Here is a 16,056-nt window from a genome sequence, read left to right as displayed (position 1 = left end):
CCCCCCCCCCCCCGAAAATTAACTTCCCAAAATTCTCTTAAAACCTGGAAAATAGGGTGATATTTCACAAAAATAGGTGAATTATAGGGATGTACATTTCTTTGAGTAAAATTAATCTAAATACCGCATATTTAATTCAATATGAAACATTTTTAATTACTGAAATTTCAAGTCGAATTATACATTACATTTTCTACAAAAAAAAAAACTGTTAAATTTTAAATCAAACATGATTTTCTAACAAAATATATGCGTTTTTACATGCTAAACGGCGAATTACCAACTACAATCAATTTAAATTTTTACCAAAAAGTCGCATTAACAAACAAATTAATTGAACTTTCAAGTAAAAAAAAGTTCATTTTCAAACCAGAAAGATGATTTTTTTACCATAAAAGATGTATTTTTAATCTGAGAGGACAAAATTTTTGACAAAACAGTTTTTTTCTACTGGTCTAAAATTAATCTTTTTTTTTATATTGATTTTTATTTTTTAATTATGAGAAAATTGTGCTCAAGCTCCGCTGGGATCTAAACCCAGGTCTTTTAGATTGCCAGCAGAGCTTGAGCGCAATTTTTGTACAGTTTAGAAATAAAAATCAATATTAAAAGTTATTGATTTTAGACCAGTAGACAGAAAACAAGGAGCATTGAAAATACTTTGGAAATACATTGCAAATACATTAAAAATACATTGAAAATGCATTGAAATAAAATTTGAAAGGTAAAATAATTTTTCGCTGAATCTATTCAAACCAATATTTTTGAAATTAGCTTAATTTATCTTAATGAAATTTCTCGTTTGAACACGAATTTAATTAGTTCTTAAATTTAAATTTTTTTAAAAATTTACCAAAAGCCAGCTCTCAAGAGTTCAAATTTAATTAATCTCTTGAAACCTTTCAAAATTCATAAAAAGCTTCTACATTTTTTTTCCAAAATCTTCAAAAATCTACATTTTTAAAAAGTTTTTTCAAAAATCTTCTCAAGATTTAAATTATATTCGCATCTTCTCAAAACTTCTAACCTTTCTAAATATCTCTTTAAATTAATTTTTAATAATAAAAAACACCACTTAAAATTTTCCTAGGAATATAAAGAAAATGCTTAAAAACTTTTTTGTTAAATATCTATTAAACTTACTCAAATTTCTTATAAAGCTTTTAATCTTCCAATATTGCAACATTTTTCCTTAAAATCTTATAAATTCTTTTTTGAGTTTTTTAAAAAAAGTTTTGAAATCTTGCTCACTTTTCTCTTAGAGAAATTGATTTGCAAAAAAAATGTCATCAACAATTGTAATTTTGTTCAAAATCTTAAAAATCTACATTTTGCTTAACATTTTTTTTAATCTTCTCAAGGTTTTAATTATTTTTGAATATTCCCAAAACTTCTAAACGTCGTTTTTAAATATTTAAATATCGTTTTATCCTAAAAAATTTAAATCCTACAAAATAAATAAAACCTTAAAATGTTCCAAATTTTCTTTGGAAATATTTGCAAATCTTCAAAACTTAAAATAATCTTTTTAAAAGAACCTCAATAATTAAAAATTTTCCAATAGAAAAAACAGAATGAAAAACAAAAGTACTTCAAAACTTGTCATATTTCCCCCCGTACTCGTTCTTCTTTTTAAGTTTAGTTATTTAAAAGTAATTAATAATTATTATTTTATAAGTATTTTCTAGTTTAGCTAGAAACTAGGAAAAATACTTTTTCGTTACCTAATGGCAACTGTTAGGGAAAATTAAAAAAAAAAATCAATTCGGGCTTGTGCAAACAAAAGCGATAGGTGTTAAAAATAGAGAGGGAAATGAAGTGATCTTTTATTAGCGAGAAACAAAGTTGGAACTAAACTAAAGATTTCATCTAAAATTTCTTTTATTTTTCTGCTCTTTCTTTAACTCTAGCATTTTTTAACTATCGACTATTTTTAATTTTTTGCTTTTTTACAAGTTTTTTAAAAATATTCTGTTTTCAACATTCTAGTAACTTAATTTTTCAATTTTTTAAATTCTTTGGAGAAAAAATTTGTTTTAAAATTAGAAACTATATTCAACTAAGTAAATAATAGCAGGGGTCAAAGTTCGTCTCCTTTTTTAGCTAATCCCCCCTTTTCTCCTTAAATTGAAAAAATCGCCTAAAACACCTAAAATCGAGAATTTTGACCCATTTTCCTCTTTTTAACAAGGTTTTGATTCACTTTAAAGAAATAATACGCCAATTATTTTGTAATTTTGGAGGGGAATACATTGATTTAAATTAAATTAATTGCATTAATATTTTCAAACTAACTAGATGAATTTTTAACGAAAAATATAACATTTAATATTTCGTCCAATAAATATTTTCATTTTAAATAAAAAAGAATTGAATTTCTAAAAAAGACGCCTTTTTGAAATAAAACAATGAATCTTTAACCAAACAAATGAGATTTTTACTAAGTAGTTGCATTTTTAACCAAAAAATATTTCTTCTTTACGAAAAATGTCATTGTTGATATTTAAACTAAAAAATATTTTTATTTTGAATCAAAGAAAGTCGTGTTTATCGGAAAAAGACGAATTTTCGACAAAATAGTTGATTTTTCAGTGAAATAAGAAAAAATTTAAAGCAAATTGTTAAATTTTTAAGACGAAATTTCCACAAAACAGTTTAATATTAAATTTAAAAATGTGAATATTCAACGAAACGGGTAATTAAAGAAAAAATCCACAACAAAATAGTTCCATTTTCAACCAAAGAGATAAATCATCAACCAAGAAATATTTTTGCAAGAAAGAAAAAAAAATGTGACCAAATTATTGCATTTTTAAGCTAAAAATAAGAATTTGCGACAAAACAGTTGAATTTGAAAATGAGAAACATGGATTTAAAAAAAAAATTTGCATAAATATTTGAATTTTAAACCAAACAGTTGAATTCTCTAACAAATATAATTGTTATATTTTTAATCCCGAGAGAAGAATTTTCCAGAAAATAGTTGAACATTTTAATTCAAAATGTGAATTTTCAACTGAAAGAGTAATTTTAAACAAAAAGAAACGAACAAATTTTCAACAAAATAGTTACATTTTGAACCAAAAAGATGCATCTTTATCGAAGACGGATTTCTTAGTCAATGAAGAAAACAAATTTTAACCAAATTATTGAATTTTTAATTGGAAAGACGAATTTTTAACAAAAAAGTTGATTCTTGAATTTACAAATATACGAATTTTCTACAAAACAGTGTAATTAAAAAAAAAAAAGAATTTTCAAGACCATAGTTTAATTTTCAACAAAAGAGATAACTTTTGAACCAAAAACTTTAAGCCAAAAAGATGCATTTTCTAGTAAACAGTTGAATCTTAAATTTAAAAACATGAATTTGTATTAAAAAAAAGATTTATTACTAAATATTTAAATTTTCAAATAAATGGTTGAATTTTGTACCAAATTGTGAGATTTTTAAGACAAAGAGGTGATTTTTTGGCAAAAAAGTTTAATTTCGAACTGAAAAATGTGCATTTTCATCAACAACAAAAAAAAAACAATTTACAACAACATATTTCAATTTTTAACGAAAAAAAAACTGTTGAAATTTTAAGCCAAAAAGACGAATTTCTTACAAAACAGTTTAATTATCGACCCCAAAATATGAATCTTCAAAAATTTCATATTGAAGAAGAAACCCAATAAATTTATTCCAATTTGTTGAATTTTTAGACAAAAAAGACCATGTTTCTTCAAAGCTGTTAAATTTACAACCAACGAGGTCTTTTTCAACCTGATAGTTGAATTTTCAAACAAAAAAGACAATTTGTCTACAAAACAGTTTAGTTTCTCACGCAAAAAAGGGGAATTTTCAACAAAAAGTTAAGTAAAAGACGATTTATCAAGAAAATCTTTGAAATTTTCAACCAAATACTCAAATTTTTTAACTAAAAGAGTTGAATTCTCAATTAAAAATATAAAAGTAGACTTTTCAACCAAGAAAAATAAACTTTTAAACGAAAAAAATGTGATTTTCTTATTTGGATCTATTAATTTAATTCGAAATCAAGTAGAAAAGGGGGTTAAAAGGGGCATAGAAGAAAGACTTTTAAGCCCCCAATAAAGAAACAGGAATTTTTACTCATTTCTAATACTTTAAAAATATTTAATAAAATAACTAAAACGGAGTATCAAAGAAATTTATTTTATTTGTGGTTGGAAAAACAAAATTTTAGAAATCAAAAATAATGTTCAAAAGTAGCGTACATTAGAAAATTCTAATAAATTGTAATTAATTTGATGTGAATCGTTATATGGCCTGGTTCTGCATTTTAGCAAGCAAATTTAAACTTGTAAGGAAACAAAAAAATTATATTTTTTTCAAATACAGTGAAACTCTGCAATAGCCCTCCCTTCTGTAGCCCTTCCGAGAACTGACGCCACGACGCAACAAGTGTAGCAGGAGCTGCGCGGGGTGCGCAAGGTCTGCGGTTATCACTCAGGCAAGCACTCAAGCAAGCACTCAAGCGTGAACAAAAAAAGCGGAGCGGGCTAAAATGAATTAGTTCCCACCCACCGTCAGCCCCATAATCGGCGCTATAGAAGAGTTTCACTGTAGTTATTTTTGGTTTGTTTATGTACTGAAAAAAATACACTAGATAATAATTGATGAGAATAAGGAATTAAAATGTATATAGTGATAAAAATGCATAACAAAATTCAAACATGAGCATTTTTCCAATTATGATGTTTATTTATTTTTCAATCTTTGGTCTTCTTGAATTTTTTCTGATTTATTTTTATGAGTCGAACGTGTTGAAGTGTTCAACAGATCTTTTAAAACTAACTAAAAAAATATATGTTTAGATTACAAGAATGACTGAACCGTTGTGATCTGTGCAAATCTTTTAAATTCTCCGTGTATACATTTTCTGGTACCTTTGAATTCCATTACAGTCGGGCTTCTAAATAAGAGGTTTCTCAATAAGAGCGCTCCCTCCCTTAACTCGTGATGGAGCAGTACCCCCCACTGTTTCTGAAAAAAGATCTCACTTCGCTCCACTCGGTATCGAACCACAGAACTTCGGATTGCTGATCGGGTGCTTTCCCATCAAGCTATTAGAAAGATGGAAAGCAGAATCTTTTTCAGAAATATACGCTATCTCAAGCCAGATGTAATATTTATGTTACGATTTGAGATAGCGTGTATTTTGGAAAAAAGAGTCTTCTTTCGATCTATCCAACAGCTTAATGGGGAAGCACCCGACTGTCAATCGAAGTTCTGTGGTTCGATTCTAAGTAGAGCGAAGTGAGAAGATCTTTTTTCAGAAAAATTTAATTATAGAAACGTATTTTCCATCTATTCAGAAATTACATTAAGTATTCTATGTTATTTGAAGAGTGAACTTGATCGATAGTTTTGATTTCTATTTTCACAATAGCTTACGCAAATTTGTTTGCTCATTGAGTACTCTCATTGAGTATTACGAATACATCTAAATTTTTAATTCCTTGTATTAAAAAGTTTTTTATAAAAAGATTTAGAAATTCAAAAACGTATTGTTTTTTATTAAACTTTTAAATAGCAATTTCAATATTATTTCTGTTTAGAAATTTTTTCAAATTTCAAATTACTTTTGAATTTTTTTCAGAACTTCTGAATATTTTAATAAATAATAAAGGTTAAATGATAAATGTTTTTTATCAAAAATTTTAAACTTCAAATGCTTTTAATTTTTAATTGTTCAAGTCTTTAATAAATGTTATCATAATTGACAAAGATACAAATTCGACTAATTATTTTAAAAGCTGTTAAAATTGAATTGGGACAGATTTTTCTTCTAAAGTTGATCCGTTGAGCTTGCAGAGCTTCTCTCTCGTTTCTTTAGTCCACCTTGTCCTCTATAACGGAAACTTTTATAGCGGGGTTGCAGTGTATTTTCAATAAAGCTTCAATTATCACAACCCGAGCTAGATTTTCAGTAGGGAGTGGGGGTACCGCACTTCTCGGAAATTCCTTTACCATACAGCCCGTGACGCTCTCATTAAGAAGCCCGACTGTATTTGAAATTAAAAAAATATATATTTTTAAGATCGCAGAAAAATGGCGACCTCAACTAAAGACATGAAAGTTCCTGAAGGCTTCCTGGTGGCTCCACGAGTGCCTCAGGGTTTAGCAGCAGCCGTGGAAGGCCTCACTAGGGAAGTGATTCGCCACCATCCAGAGGACATCTACGTCTTTGCAGCGCACCACTTCGAAAAGCTTCTTCACATCCGAGAACAATATGGCGCTTCCAGAAGCCTTTCAGTCGACGAGAAAAATCTCCAGGCTCTTCAGGACATGAGTGAAGTCCTCAGAAGAAGAGATGCCTTCAAGGAAGAAAAAACTCCCAGAGATATAGTGTTCCACAGTGGCTGGTCTTTGAACGAAACCGCAAAAGTCCTCGATCGTCACAGAAGCATCTTCGGCGACGAAGGGAAAACAATTTCCACTGAAGAGGTTCGAGAATTAGCGACACATAAGGAAACAAGGCAGTCAGAGCATTTTGGAAGACACCGGGCTCCTGAAAAAAAGAGTTCGAGGAGGAAAGAAGATTGCAGGGAAAGTCCTGGAATGAGAAATGGGCCTAAGATCATTTCTCAAATTCCAACCTTGCCTGGAAATACGGTGAAGGACATAAAGAGTGAGTTAAGGAAGAATAGGATTAGTAGCCGGGAAAGGAGGAACCACCGAAATCAGAAGACAGAGATGGAATCAGAAGTTTTGAAAACTACAAGTAGAACGTCTTTGGAGAAGAGTGAATGGAGTGAAAGGAGGCAAAGGACTGATAGGAGGGAAAGGACTGAGCGGACTGAGAGGATTGAAAGGAGTGTGAGAAAAGATGAAAAAAGGAGAAACTCTGAGAAAAAAGTGTCAAGGGGTCTAAGTATGGACAGAGTAAAGGAGTATGTGGTGCGAAAGTTTGCGACGACGAAAAGTCTTGAGGAACTCCAGTCGCGGTCTTATGTCGAAAAAGTCCAGGAAGTTATTGATGAGACAGCTCCGATCATTAAGGAAAAGGTGGAGGAGTTAAAAAATTCTATGAGTTCGAAGAGGAACTTCTCTAAGGAAGACTCTAAATCAAAGGAATATTCTAAATCCAAGGAACAATCTGTCTCCAAAGAAGCTTTAAAATCTAATCCGAAGGATAGTTCAAGATCCAATGAGTTAAAAGAAAATACAAAATCTAATGAATCGAAGGAGAATTCGAGATCAAGAAAGGTGAAGAAGACTCAGGTTTCGGATCCGGAGACACCAGATGATTCACTTGAGGACGTGGAGACTTTAAAATCAGAGGTGGAGTCAATAGGACATAAAAATGCCTTGGAGGCAAGATTAAGTGAGACGCAAACTCTCCTTGAAGGAATTTCTTCATCCTTTATGGTTCCCATGAGGAGGTCAACTTCTGCTAAGGATCTGAGGCATCGGATTTCAGAGGCTTCAGATGTCTCCCTTCCGGTTGTGAGACCTTTCTCCTCCAAAAGTCACTCGAGAAGTGTTTCTAGGAGTGATTCTGATAATTTAGTTTTGCCTCTAATATCACCAGAAGTGACCAAGTCGACAAAGATAAAAGAGGAATTGGTCCTGCCGGTGCTTTCGACCTCTGGAAGTGCTTCCAATTTGGAAGGGAAGGAGGAGATAAAGGTAGAAGAAAATGATGATAGTGATAAAGATATAGCTGGTAACAGAGATGGACGAGATATAAGAAACGGAAGTGATGGCGAAGCTGTTGATAATAGGGATAAAAAGGAGGAGGAGCGGGTTAAAGCTGATGAGGAAAATTATGCTGAGAAAATGAATTCTATAGAGGAAGAGATCAAGCTTTCAGCAGTTGATAATATGCCTCTGACTTCTAAAGAATTAAGAGAAGTTGAAACTGAGGTAGAAGAAGTCTTCAGAGATAGTTTGAACGTGACTCCAGAACCTCTTGATACTCCCCAAAGACCCGATTCCCTAGAGCCAGAGGAAGAAAAAGCAACAGTTCGAGATGGTCCCTTAGGACTAAAGGAACAATTACTGGAGATCCAGAATGTAGAAAAAGAGATTGAGTGTCTTTTGAATCCTGAAGGTAATGAAGTGGTTAAAGATAAAGAACAAGTTCAATTTAGTATAAGGGGAAAACTCCAGGAGGTTGAGGATTCAGAAAGGAGGATTCAAGACATACTTGGAGAGGGAAAGGTCGAATTGGCTGTGAGTGTTAAAGAAAAGTTAAAAGAGGTGGAAGAAGTGGAGAAGAGGATTGAAACCTTTTTGGACGAACCATTGAAGGTAGAGATTTTAAATCCTAAAGATGAAGTAGATAGTATAGAAACTAATTCGAGGGAGACAGAGAAAAAGGCGATTTGCAAAACTTTGGAGAATGAGAAGATTTGTGAGGTTGGAGCTAAAGAAGGAGAAGAAGTTGGCGATTCTAAGGAAGAAAAGGAAGGAGGAGATACAATAAGGAAGGATAATGATGAACAGCTGAGCAAGGAAAGAGACAATAAAAGTGTAGAGGAACAGAAGGAAAGTGTAAAAACTGAGAAGAAAGAAAGGGAAGAAGATGAGTTAAGGGAAGAGGAAGATGAAGAGGATGATTCCAATTCGTCTAAAAAAACTATTCCTTTCTCTTTCGTACTAACAGAAGGTTCACCATGTGAAATCCCAGATTCGGTGACTACTGTTATCATTCCTGATAGGATCCCTACTCCAGATTCTGATACTCTTGAAATAGAAGTGGAAGAAGGTGAATTTCGGTCAAAGTTGATCTCAAATAAGAGCAAAAATAGTAATAAAGATGAAACGAAGTTGGCTAAAGGGGATGAATCTGTCCAAAGTTCAGAGGATTCTCATCCTAATTTAGAAGTCTTTGGAGAACTTGTTCGACTTGATTCTAGCAATGGTTCTACAATTAACATAGATCTAATAAATAATAAAATAGGACATGATCTGATGATTCCTTATCAAGATTTGGATCAGATTAAGGAGGAAGATGATAAGGATCTCGCTCAGATAAAAGAAGACGATAAGAAGCAGAAAAGCAATATGGAGAAGATGAAGGAACTTCTCGAGATAGAAGAAGAATCTGACCAAATAGAAGAGGGTAAAGAAGAGATAAAAGAAGATGAGGAGGTAAAGGAAAATCAAATGAGCGAGAAACTCCAGGAAGAGAATTTCGACGAGGAAGAATTGAAGGTTCTAAAAGTGATGACTGCGGCTCTCAAAGAAGAGGAGGAACTTCAGTTAAAGGAGAAAAGCAAACCGCAAGAGGGTGAAGAATCTTCACCTGAAGTTTTGAGATTGACTGATTCTGAATCTACGGATGAAACTAAGGAGTCCACCATCACTGATGAAGTTTTGGAAGCTGCAGATGCTGTAGAAAATTCTCTAGAGGTGGAAGAAAGTACTGGTAGGTCTATTGAGTCTACAAATGAGGTTAAAGAGACAACGATGACTGATCAAACGAATGCGAGTCTTTCTTTGGATCCTGGCATGCCCATTGTTCCGGAATTAAATTTGGACTCTCTTCAGGATCTGACTGTATCTTCTTTTAAGATGACGGACGAGGAAATGGAAAAGAGGGAAAGTGAAGAGACAGGAAGTGTGGCCTCGATTACGGAACCAGAGACTGATAGAAAGGACGAAAAGATGGAGGAGAGAGGGCCAGATTCGGAATCGGATGATGGTAGAATAAAGGAAGAGGAAAAGGTTAAGGAGGTTGCAGGTAAGAAAGGTGAAGAAAGTAAAGGAGATGTGATGGATGGTTTAGACAGTGAAGGAACCGAGTTAAAAGATCGAAAGGTTGAAGAAGAAGTTGTGGAAATGCTTAAGGAAAGAAAGGATAATAATGAAATGGGGAGGCTTGAGGTAAAGATGAAAAAGGAACAGGAGGAACAGGATGAGATCAAGGAAAATTTAGAAATTATTAAAAGAATAGAGGAACAAGAAGATGAAATTATGGAAAGCGTAGAAGCTACCGAAAGGATAGAGGAAGGAAAAGTGAAAGAAAATGTGGAACTTCAGGAAGAGTTAGAAGCGATTATTACTGATTCTGAAATTAATAAGAGGAAAGAAGACGCATTTACAGCTGTGGAAGAAATTAAGGATAAAAGAAGTGATAATGTGAATGAAGAAAATGTGCTTGAAAGTCTCGAAGCTTTGGGTGGATCAGAAGAGCAGGAGATTAAGGAGGAGGTGGTTAAGGAACAGGTGGTGATTAAAGAAGACACTTTCGTAAAGACCAAAGCCTACGTTACAACTTCTGGAGGTGAAAATGAAGAGGAAGAAGGTGAAAAAAAGGCAGATGAAGAGAGTAAGAAAGAGGAAATAGAAAAAGTTGGAGAGAGGCAAGAAGAAATGAGGAATGATCAGGAACAAAAAGTGGTGCAGAAATCGGAGGAAATAAAAAAGGAGAATGAAGAATCATCCCAAATATCTGCTAGGGAAACTTTAAGGGACGAAGAAGAAGAAACACAAAAGGGAGATTCAGATGTTGTTGAATCTAGATCTGCAAGCCAATGCACAACAAGACGTCTTAGTTCTGATAATCTTCGATCAAGGGAAGAAAATCTCGTTAGGCATGACGAAAAAGTTGAAGGAAAGGAAGAAGTCGAAATTGATGCTTTGATTAATGATAAAGAGGAGAAGGGAGAGTTAAAAATCGAGACTGAAGAGATAGCAAAACCAGAAGTCGTGACGAATGCTATAAACGATGAAATGTTGGAAGAGAAGATAGAGTATCATATATATGTTCCTGAATCAATGGAGGATAGTTCCTCTGATTCTAGCACTTTCATTTCTGCTGCTACAAGAATTCAAGCAGGTGAGTTATCAAAAATATCTTTTTCAAATTCTCAGTCCGCTAGTTTCATCAATACAACATTTTACTATTACAAGTTATGTTCTTTGAGAATTTTTGCAAGTTTTAACCAAAAAAGATCAAATGTTTTCCAAAAAAGACGAATTTTCTACACAACCATTTAATCTCTGAACCCAAAAATATAGATTTTCAACAAAATAGTTTATTTCCAAATAAATAGTGCAATAAGGTTACTGGCATTTTTTAAAATTATTTATTTTTTATTTTAAAAGATTAATTTTAGGTTCTGAAGTATTAAAAATATGTCGCAAAGGATTGAGATGATTTTAAGAAAATTTTTGTAAGTTTGCAGAATCTTACAAAATTTTAGGAAAACTTTGAATTATTTCAAAAGATATATTGAAGTTTTGTAAAGACTCGAAAATAATTTAAATCTTGAAAAGATTACAAAAATTTAAAAAAATGTATATTTTAGAAGATTTTGCAAAAGAATATTTTTGAGAATCCGGAAAGGTTTTAGGAGAACACGAATTTTCGCTAAGATTTCTGAGAAAATTTTTAATGATTTTTCTTTTGAAAACAAGTAATTACAAAACAAAATTGAAAAAGATTTCAAAAACTTTCAAATGATTTACCAAATTTTCTAAAAAGAATATAGAAGATTTTAAAGCAACTTTTTTTTTGAAAGATTAAAAAATAATCTTAGAAAGAATTCGAATTACTCATAAATATATTTACAAGTTTTGAAAAAATAATTAGAAATTTGAAAAGATTGCAAAATATTAATAATGAAACAATTTTCTTAATATTCCTGGGAAAATGTCAAATGATTTTTAAAAATGCAATCTGGGGATTTTAAGGCAATTTTCTTAATTTAACAAAAATTGAGGTTAGAGAAATTTTTAATAGATTAAAAATATTTTAAAACTTAACGATTTCAGAAAATTGATAAATTATAAAATCCTATACAATAAAAAAACGATCTTAAAATGTTTCTAGAAACTTTTCTGATTTTGCTTTAAAATGTTCTATATTCTATTTCGAAATTGTTAGAAATCATTTTCAATCATTTTCAAATCCATAAAAAGCACCTTTTGTGAATCTTTTGAAAATCTACATTTTGTTTAACAATTTTGGGAATTTTCACATAACTGAATTATTTTTTAACCCCTCAGAAGTTCTAAAACTTATAAACATCTTTCAATATAATTCAAAGTTTATCTAAAATTTTGTGATATCCTGGAAAACAAAAAAAAAATAATTGTCTTAAAATCTTCAAGATTCTTTTTTTTTACATATTTTGAAATCTTCAAAATTTAAATCAGTACTTAAAAAAAACTTAAATTGTTAACTAAATTTCTGAAATTCTGTTATACTATTTCATTTAAAATTAACTTTTTTGTTCAAAATTCATATTGTTTGGTTACAAAATGAAACTGTTTTATAGAAAATTCATCTCTTTTATAAATTTTGTCCTTGTGAAAAATACAAGTGGTTAAAAATTAATCTCGTTTAGTTAACGATTCAACTATGTTACTGAAAATTTGTCTTTTTTGGATGAATTGTATAACTGTATTTTATTTAAAATGAAAATATATTTTGTTTAAAATATCAATTATATTTCCCCTTTTTCGCTGATACTATCTTTTTTGTAAGCAAATTCAACAATTTAGTTTAAAATTAACTTTTTTTTTAGAAATCTTGATTGCACTTATTTGAAATCTTCAAAAATCCTTTTGAATTATCTCAAGAGTTTTGGGAAAATTATATTGATAGAGTCTCAATAACAAGTAAAAACTGAACCAAAAAAATAAATATGCCAAATTTGTAATTTTTATTAAAAATTTTTTTTATTATTTTAAATTTTAGTACTTTCAAATAAATGTTTAGAATTAAAAATTGTTATTGAAAAAGTTCCAGAGCATTTAAAAAGGACAACATGAAAGAAAATTTAATGTCATATTGACGCATTATACAACAAATCAGATTTTAAATAAAAATTTATGAGATATATGGTAAACACGACTTTTTAAGAATGGAGGATGTGTGATTAGAAAAATGAAAAGAACGATAGCAGGTGGTTTTTCTGACAAGAAATAATAGTTCGGAAGTTAGAGATTTCCTTGACGATTTTACCTCGTCATTATTTATACTGTTTTCTATTTTTAATGTAAAATAAAACGAATTGTATCGTTTTTTTAAATGTAATAATTTTTTTAAACTATAATATGTAATATAAGAGGGTAGGGAGGAGCGAAAAAAATTATTTAAAAAAATATGTTTTTAGGTATGTGTTGAGGCATTCTGTCAGGATAACCTGTGATTAAAAATATATATTACTTTTAATTACTACAGAGCGGTTTAAAGTGTTTAAAATTTTTGTAATTAAAAAATGTTCTGTAGGTTCAAAAATTATTGCGAATTTTTTATATGGGCAGTTTTCGATAACGAATGATAATCTAAAATCATATTTAAGTAAAATAATTTTGTATCAAGTTAGATTTTTTCAAATACCAACAAAAATTACGTTTTTGTTTTGAAAGAATAAACAATGTTTCTTGCGATTTCTAGGAATATTTCAAATGATTTTTTATTTTGAAAAATTGATTTTGATTGTACGCATTCATTTAAATAAAAATGTGGAGCTCAGAAAAGTTATTTTCATTATTTATAAACTTCGGGAATGAACATACAATTTTATTATTTCGTTAAAAATCCAACAATTTTGTTAAAAACAATAAATTAATGTTTTTGGTTGAAAATTCAAATTTTTTATTGAAAATTCATTTGTTTGAGTTTAAAAATCAACGACTTGGTGAAATATGATGTTTTTTGTTCAACATTAATGTCTTCGATTTTAAAATTCAAGTTTTTGTAGAAATTTCGTCTTTTTGCCGTGCAAATTCCACATTTTGACTGATATTTTATTTTATTTAAAGAATTAGCAATCTTTCTTGGTTGACAATTCGTCTTTTTGGTTTAAAAATTTATCTTTTGTATAACTTTAATCATTTTTCATAAAAATGCAACTGCTTGGTTGAAAAATAATTTTTTTGGTTCGAGGACTTTAAATTATTTTATTGAAAATTTGTCTTCTTTGGTTGATATGAAGAGTTTTTTGGTTTCAAATTAAAATCTTAATTGATTTTTTATGTTTGCTTTTTTTGATTGTTTGGTTCATGATTTTGTTTTACTTTTTTATTGAAAATTTAATTATTTTGTTGAAAATTCGGTTTCTATTAATTGAAAATTAGTTATTGGGCTAAAAATTAAACTACTTGGTTTACGGTTAATTTTTTTTTTTAGTTGAAAATTCATGGATTCTGTTGATAGTTAATTTCTTTGGTTAAAAATGTAACTATTCAGTTGAAAATTCGTCTTTTATGGTTAGAAATTAATTTTGTCGTGGTGAAATCTTCTTGGTGAAAAATTAATCTTTTTGGTTGAAAATTTATTTCTTCGTTTAAAAATGTACCTGTTTGATTGTCAATTAATCTTTTTGATCAAAAATTCAACTATTCAAAATAATATTAATTTTTTTATTGTTTCATTATTGTAGCTAAAAATTCATTTCTTTTGAAAAATTTAACCATTTCGTTGAAAATTCGTCTTTTCTGGTTAAAAACGCAAATTTTTGATTAAAATCTTATCTGTGTGGATTGAGAATTCCATTAGCTATTCTATTTTTTTTTAAATTGATCTACTTAGTTGAAAGTGGAACTACAGTGAAACCCTTCAATAGCCCTCCCTTCTATAACCTTTCCGAGAATCGACGCCGTGCCACAGGTAGGTGTAACAGGAGCTGCGCGGGGTCTGCGGTTGTCACTCAGGCGAGCACTCAGGCGTGAACAAACAAAAGCGAAGCGGGCTCTAATGAGTTAGTTCCAAAGCTTTAGAAGAGTTTCACTGCACTTAGATTAAGAATTGCTTTTTTTTGGTTCTTGATTCATCATTTTAATTTAAAAATCTTTTTTTTGGTTGAATATTGAACTATTTTCTTAAAAACTATTTTTCAATTGAAAGTTGAATTATTCTATTTTCGGTTAAAACTTTTTTTATAGTTGAAAATTTATGTATTTTTTTGAAAATGAACTTTTTTGGTTAAAAATGTGACTATTTTGTTGAAAATTAATCTTTTTGGTCAAAAATCCAACTATTTGTTTGAATATTAATGTTTTTATTGAACATTCATCTTTATAGTTTGAAAATCATTGGTTTTTATATAAATTTAATTATATTGGTTAAAATTCGTCTTCTATGGTTGAAAATTAATTTTTTTTCCTGGTGAAATCTTTTTCGTCAAAAATTAATCTTTTTGGTTGAAAATTAACTTTGTATGGTTAAAAATTGATTTTAATCTAAAAACTTTTCATGTCGTAGATAAAAATAGAATTATTTTGTTGAAAAATCGTTTTTAATTAGTGGAAAATTTATTTTTTGTAAAGAAACTTACCTATTTCATTTTCTATTGCAAATTTATCTTTTCTAGTTGCAGATTAATGTATTTTGTTAAAAAATAATTTCTTTTGTTAAGCATTTAACTATTTTTATGAAAATTCGTCTTTTTGATGGAAAATCAAATTGTATAGCGAAAAATTGATCTTTTTGGTTGAAAATTCATACCTCTCGTTAAAAATGCAACTACTTTTCTTATAAAATTTGTCTCTTTCAGTTGAGAATTCATGTATTTTTATGAAAATTTGTCGCTTTCATAGAACATTAATCTTTATAGTTAAAAATTCATATTTTTGGTAAAAAATGCGACTATTTGAATCAAAATTAATTTTCTTTATTGAAGATTCATCATTACAGTTGAAAATTAATTTTTTTGGATAAATATTCAACTATTTTGTTCAAAATTCGTCTTTTATTGGTTGTGAATTACGTTCTAAACTAAAAATGGAACTATTCCATTTTTAGTTGGTTTTTTTAGTTGAAAATTCATGTATTTTGTGGAAAAAAATTCCATATTTAGAAATTTAACAATTTTTATACAAATTCGTTTTTTTTATTTAAAATAAATCTTTATGGTGAAAACTTAATCTTTTTGGTGGCAAATTCATTGCTTTGGTTGAAGATTAAACTATTATGTTGGAAGTTTAGTTTTTACGGTTAAAAATTAAATTCTTCAAGTGACAATATAACTACACCAAACTCTCGCTTTCAGTCTAGTGGCAGGGGTTGCCTTCAAGTAGACTTGGACTGATTACAGGGAGACTGAAACGTAAACAGTGAGGCCCGC

At 29.6% G+C, this 16,056-nt stretch overlaps 1 protein-coding gene across 1 annotated transcript in view; it reads left to right on the top strand.

Annotated features, from left to right (window-relative positions):
• LOC117172932 (titin homolog) overlaps positions 1–16,056 on the top strand; it is a 67,975-nt gene that overhangs the window by 17,656 nt on the left and 34,263 nt on the right. Inside the window, exon 2 of the mRNA XM_033361233.1 lies at positions 6,069–10,817. Within this exon, the coding sequence (XP_033217124.1) occupies positions 6,080–10,817 (4,738 nt within the window). The 5' untranslated portion in view covers positions 6,069–6,079. The remainder of the gene's footprint in view (positions 1–6,068; positions 10,818–16,056) is intronic.

Source organism: Belonocnema kinseyi, chromosome 5 (genome assembly GCF_010883055.1).
Source record: "Belonocnema kinseyi isolate 2016_QV_RU_SX_M_011 chromosome 5, B_treatae_v1, whole genome shotgun sequence".
NCBI classification, from domain to species: Eukaryota; Metazoa; Arthropoda; class Insecta; order Hymenoptera; family Cynipidae; genus Belonocnema; species Belonocnema kinseyi.
The sequence above is the reverse complement of the archived record's forward strand: the minus strand, read 5'-3'. Positions and strand labels throughout refer to the sequence as shown.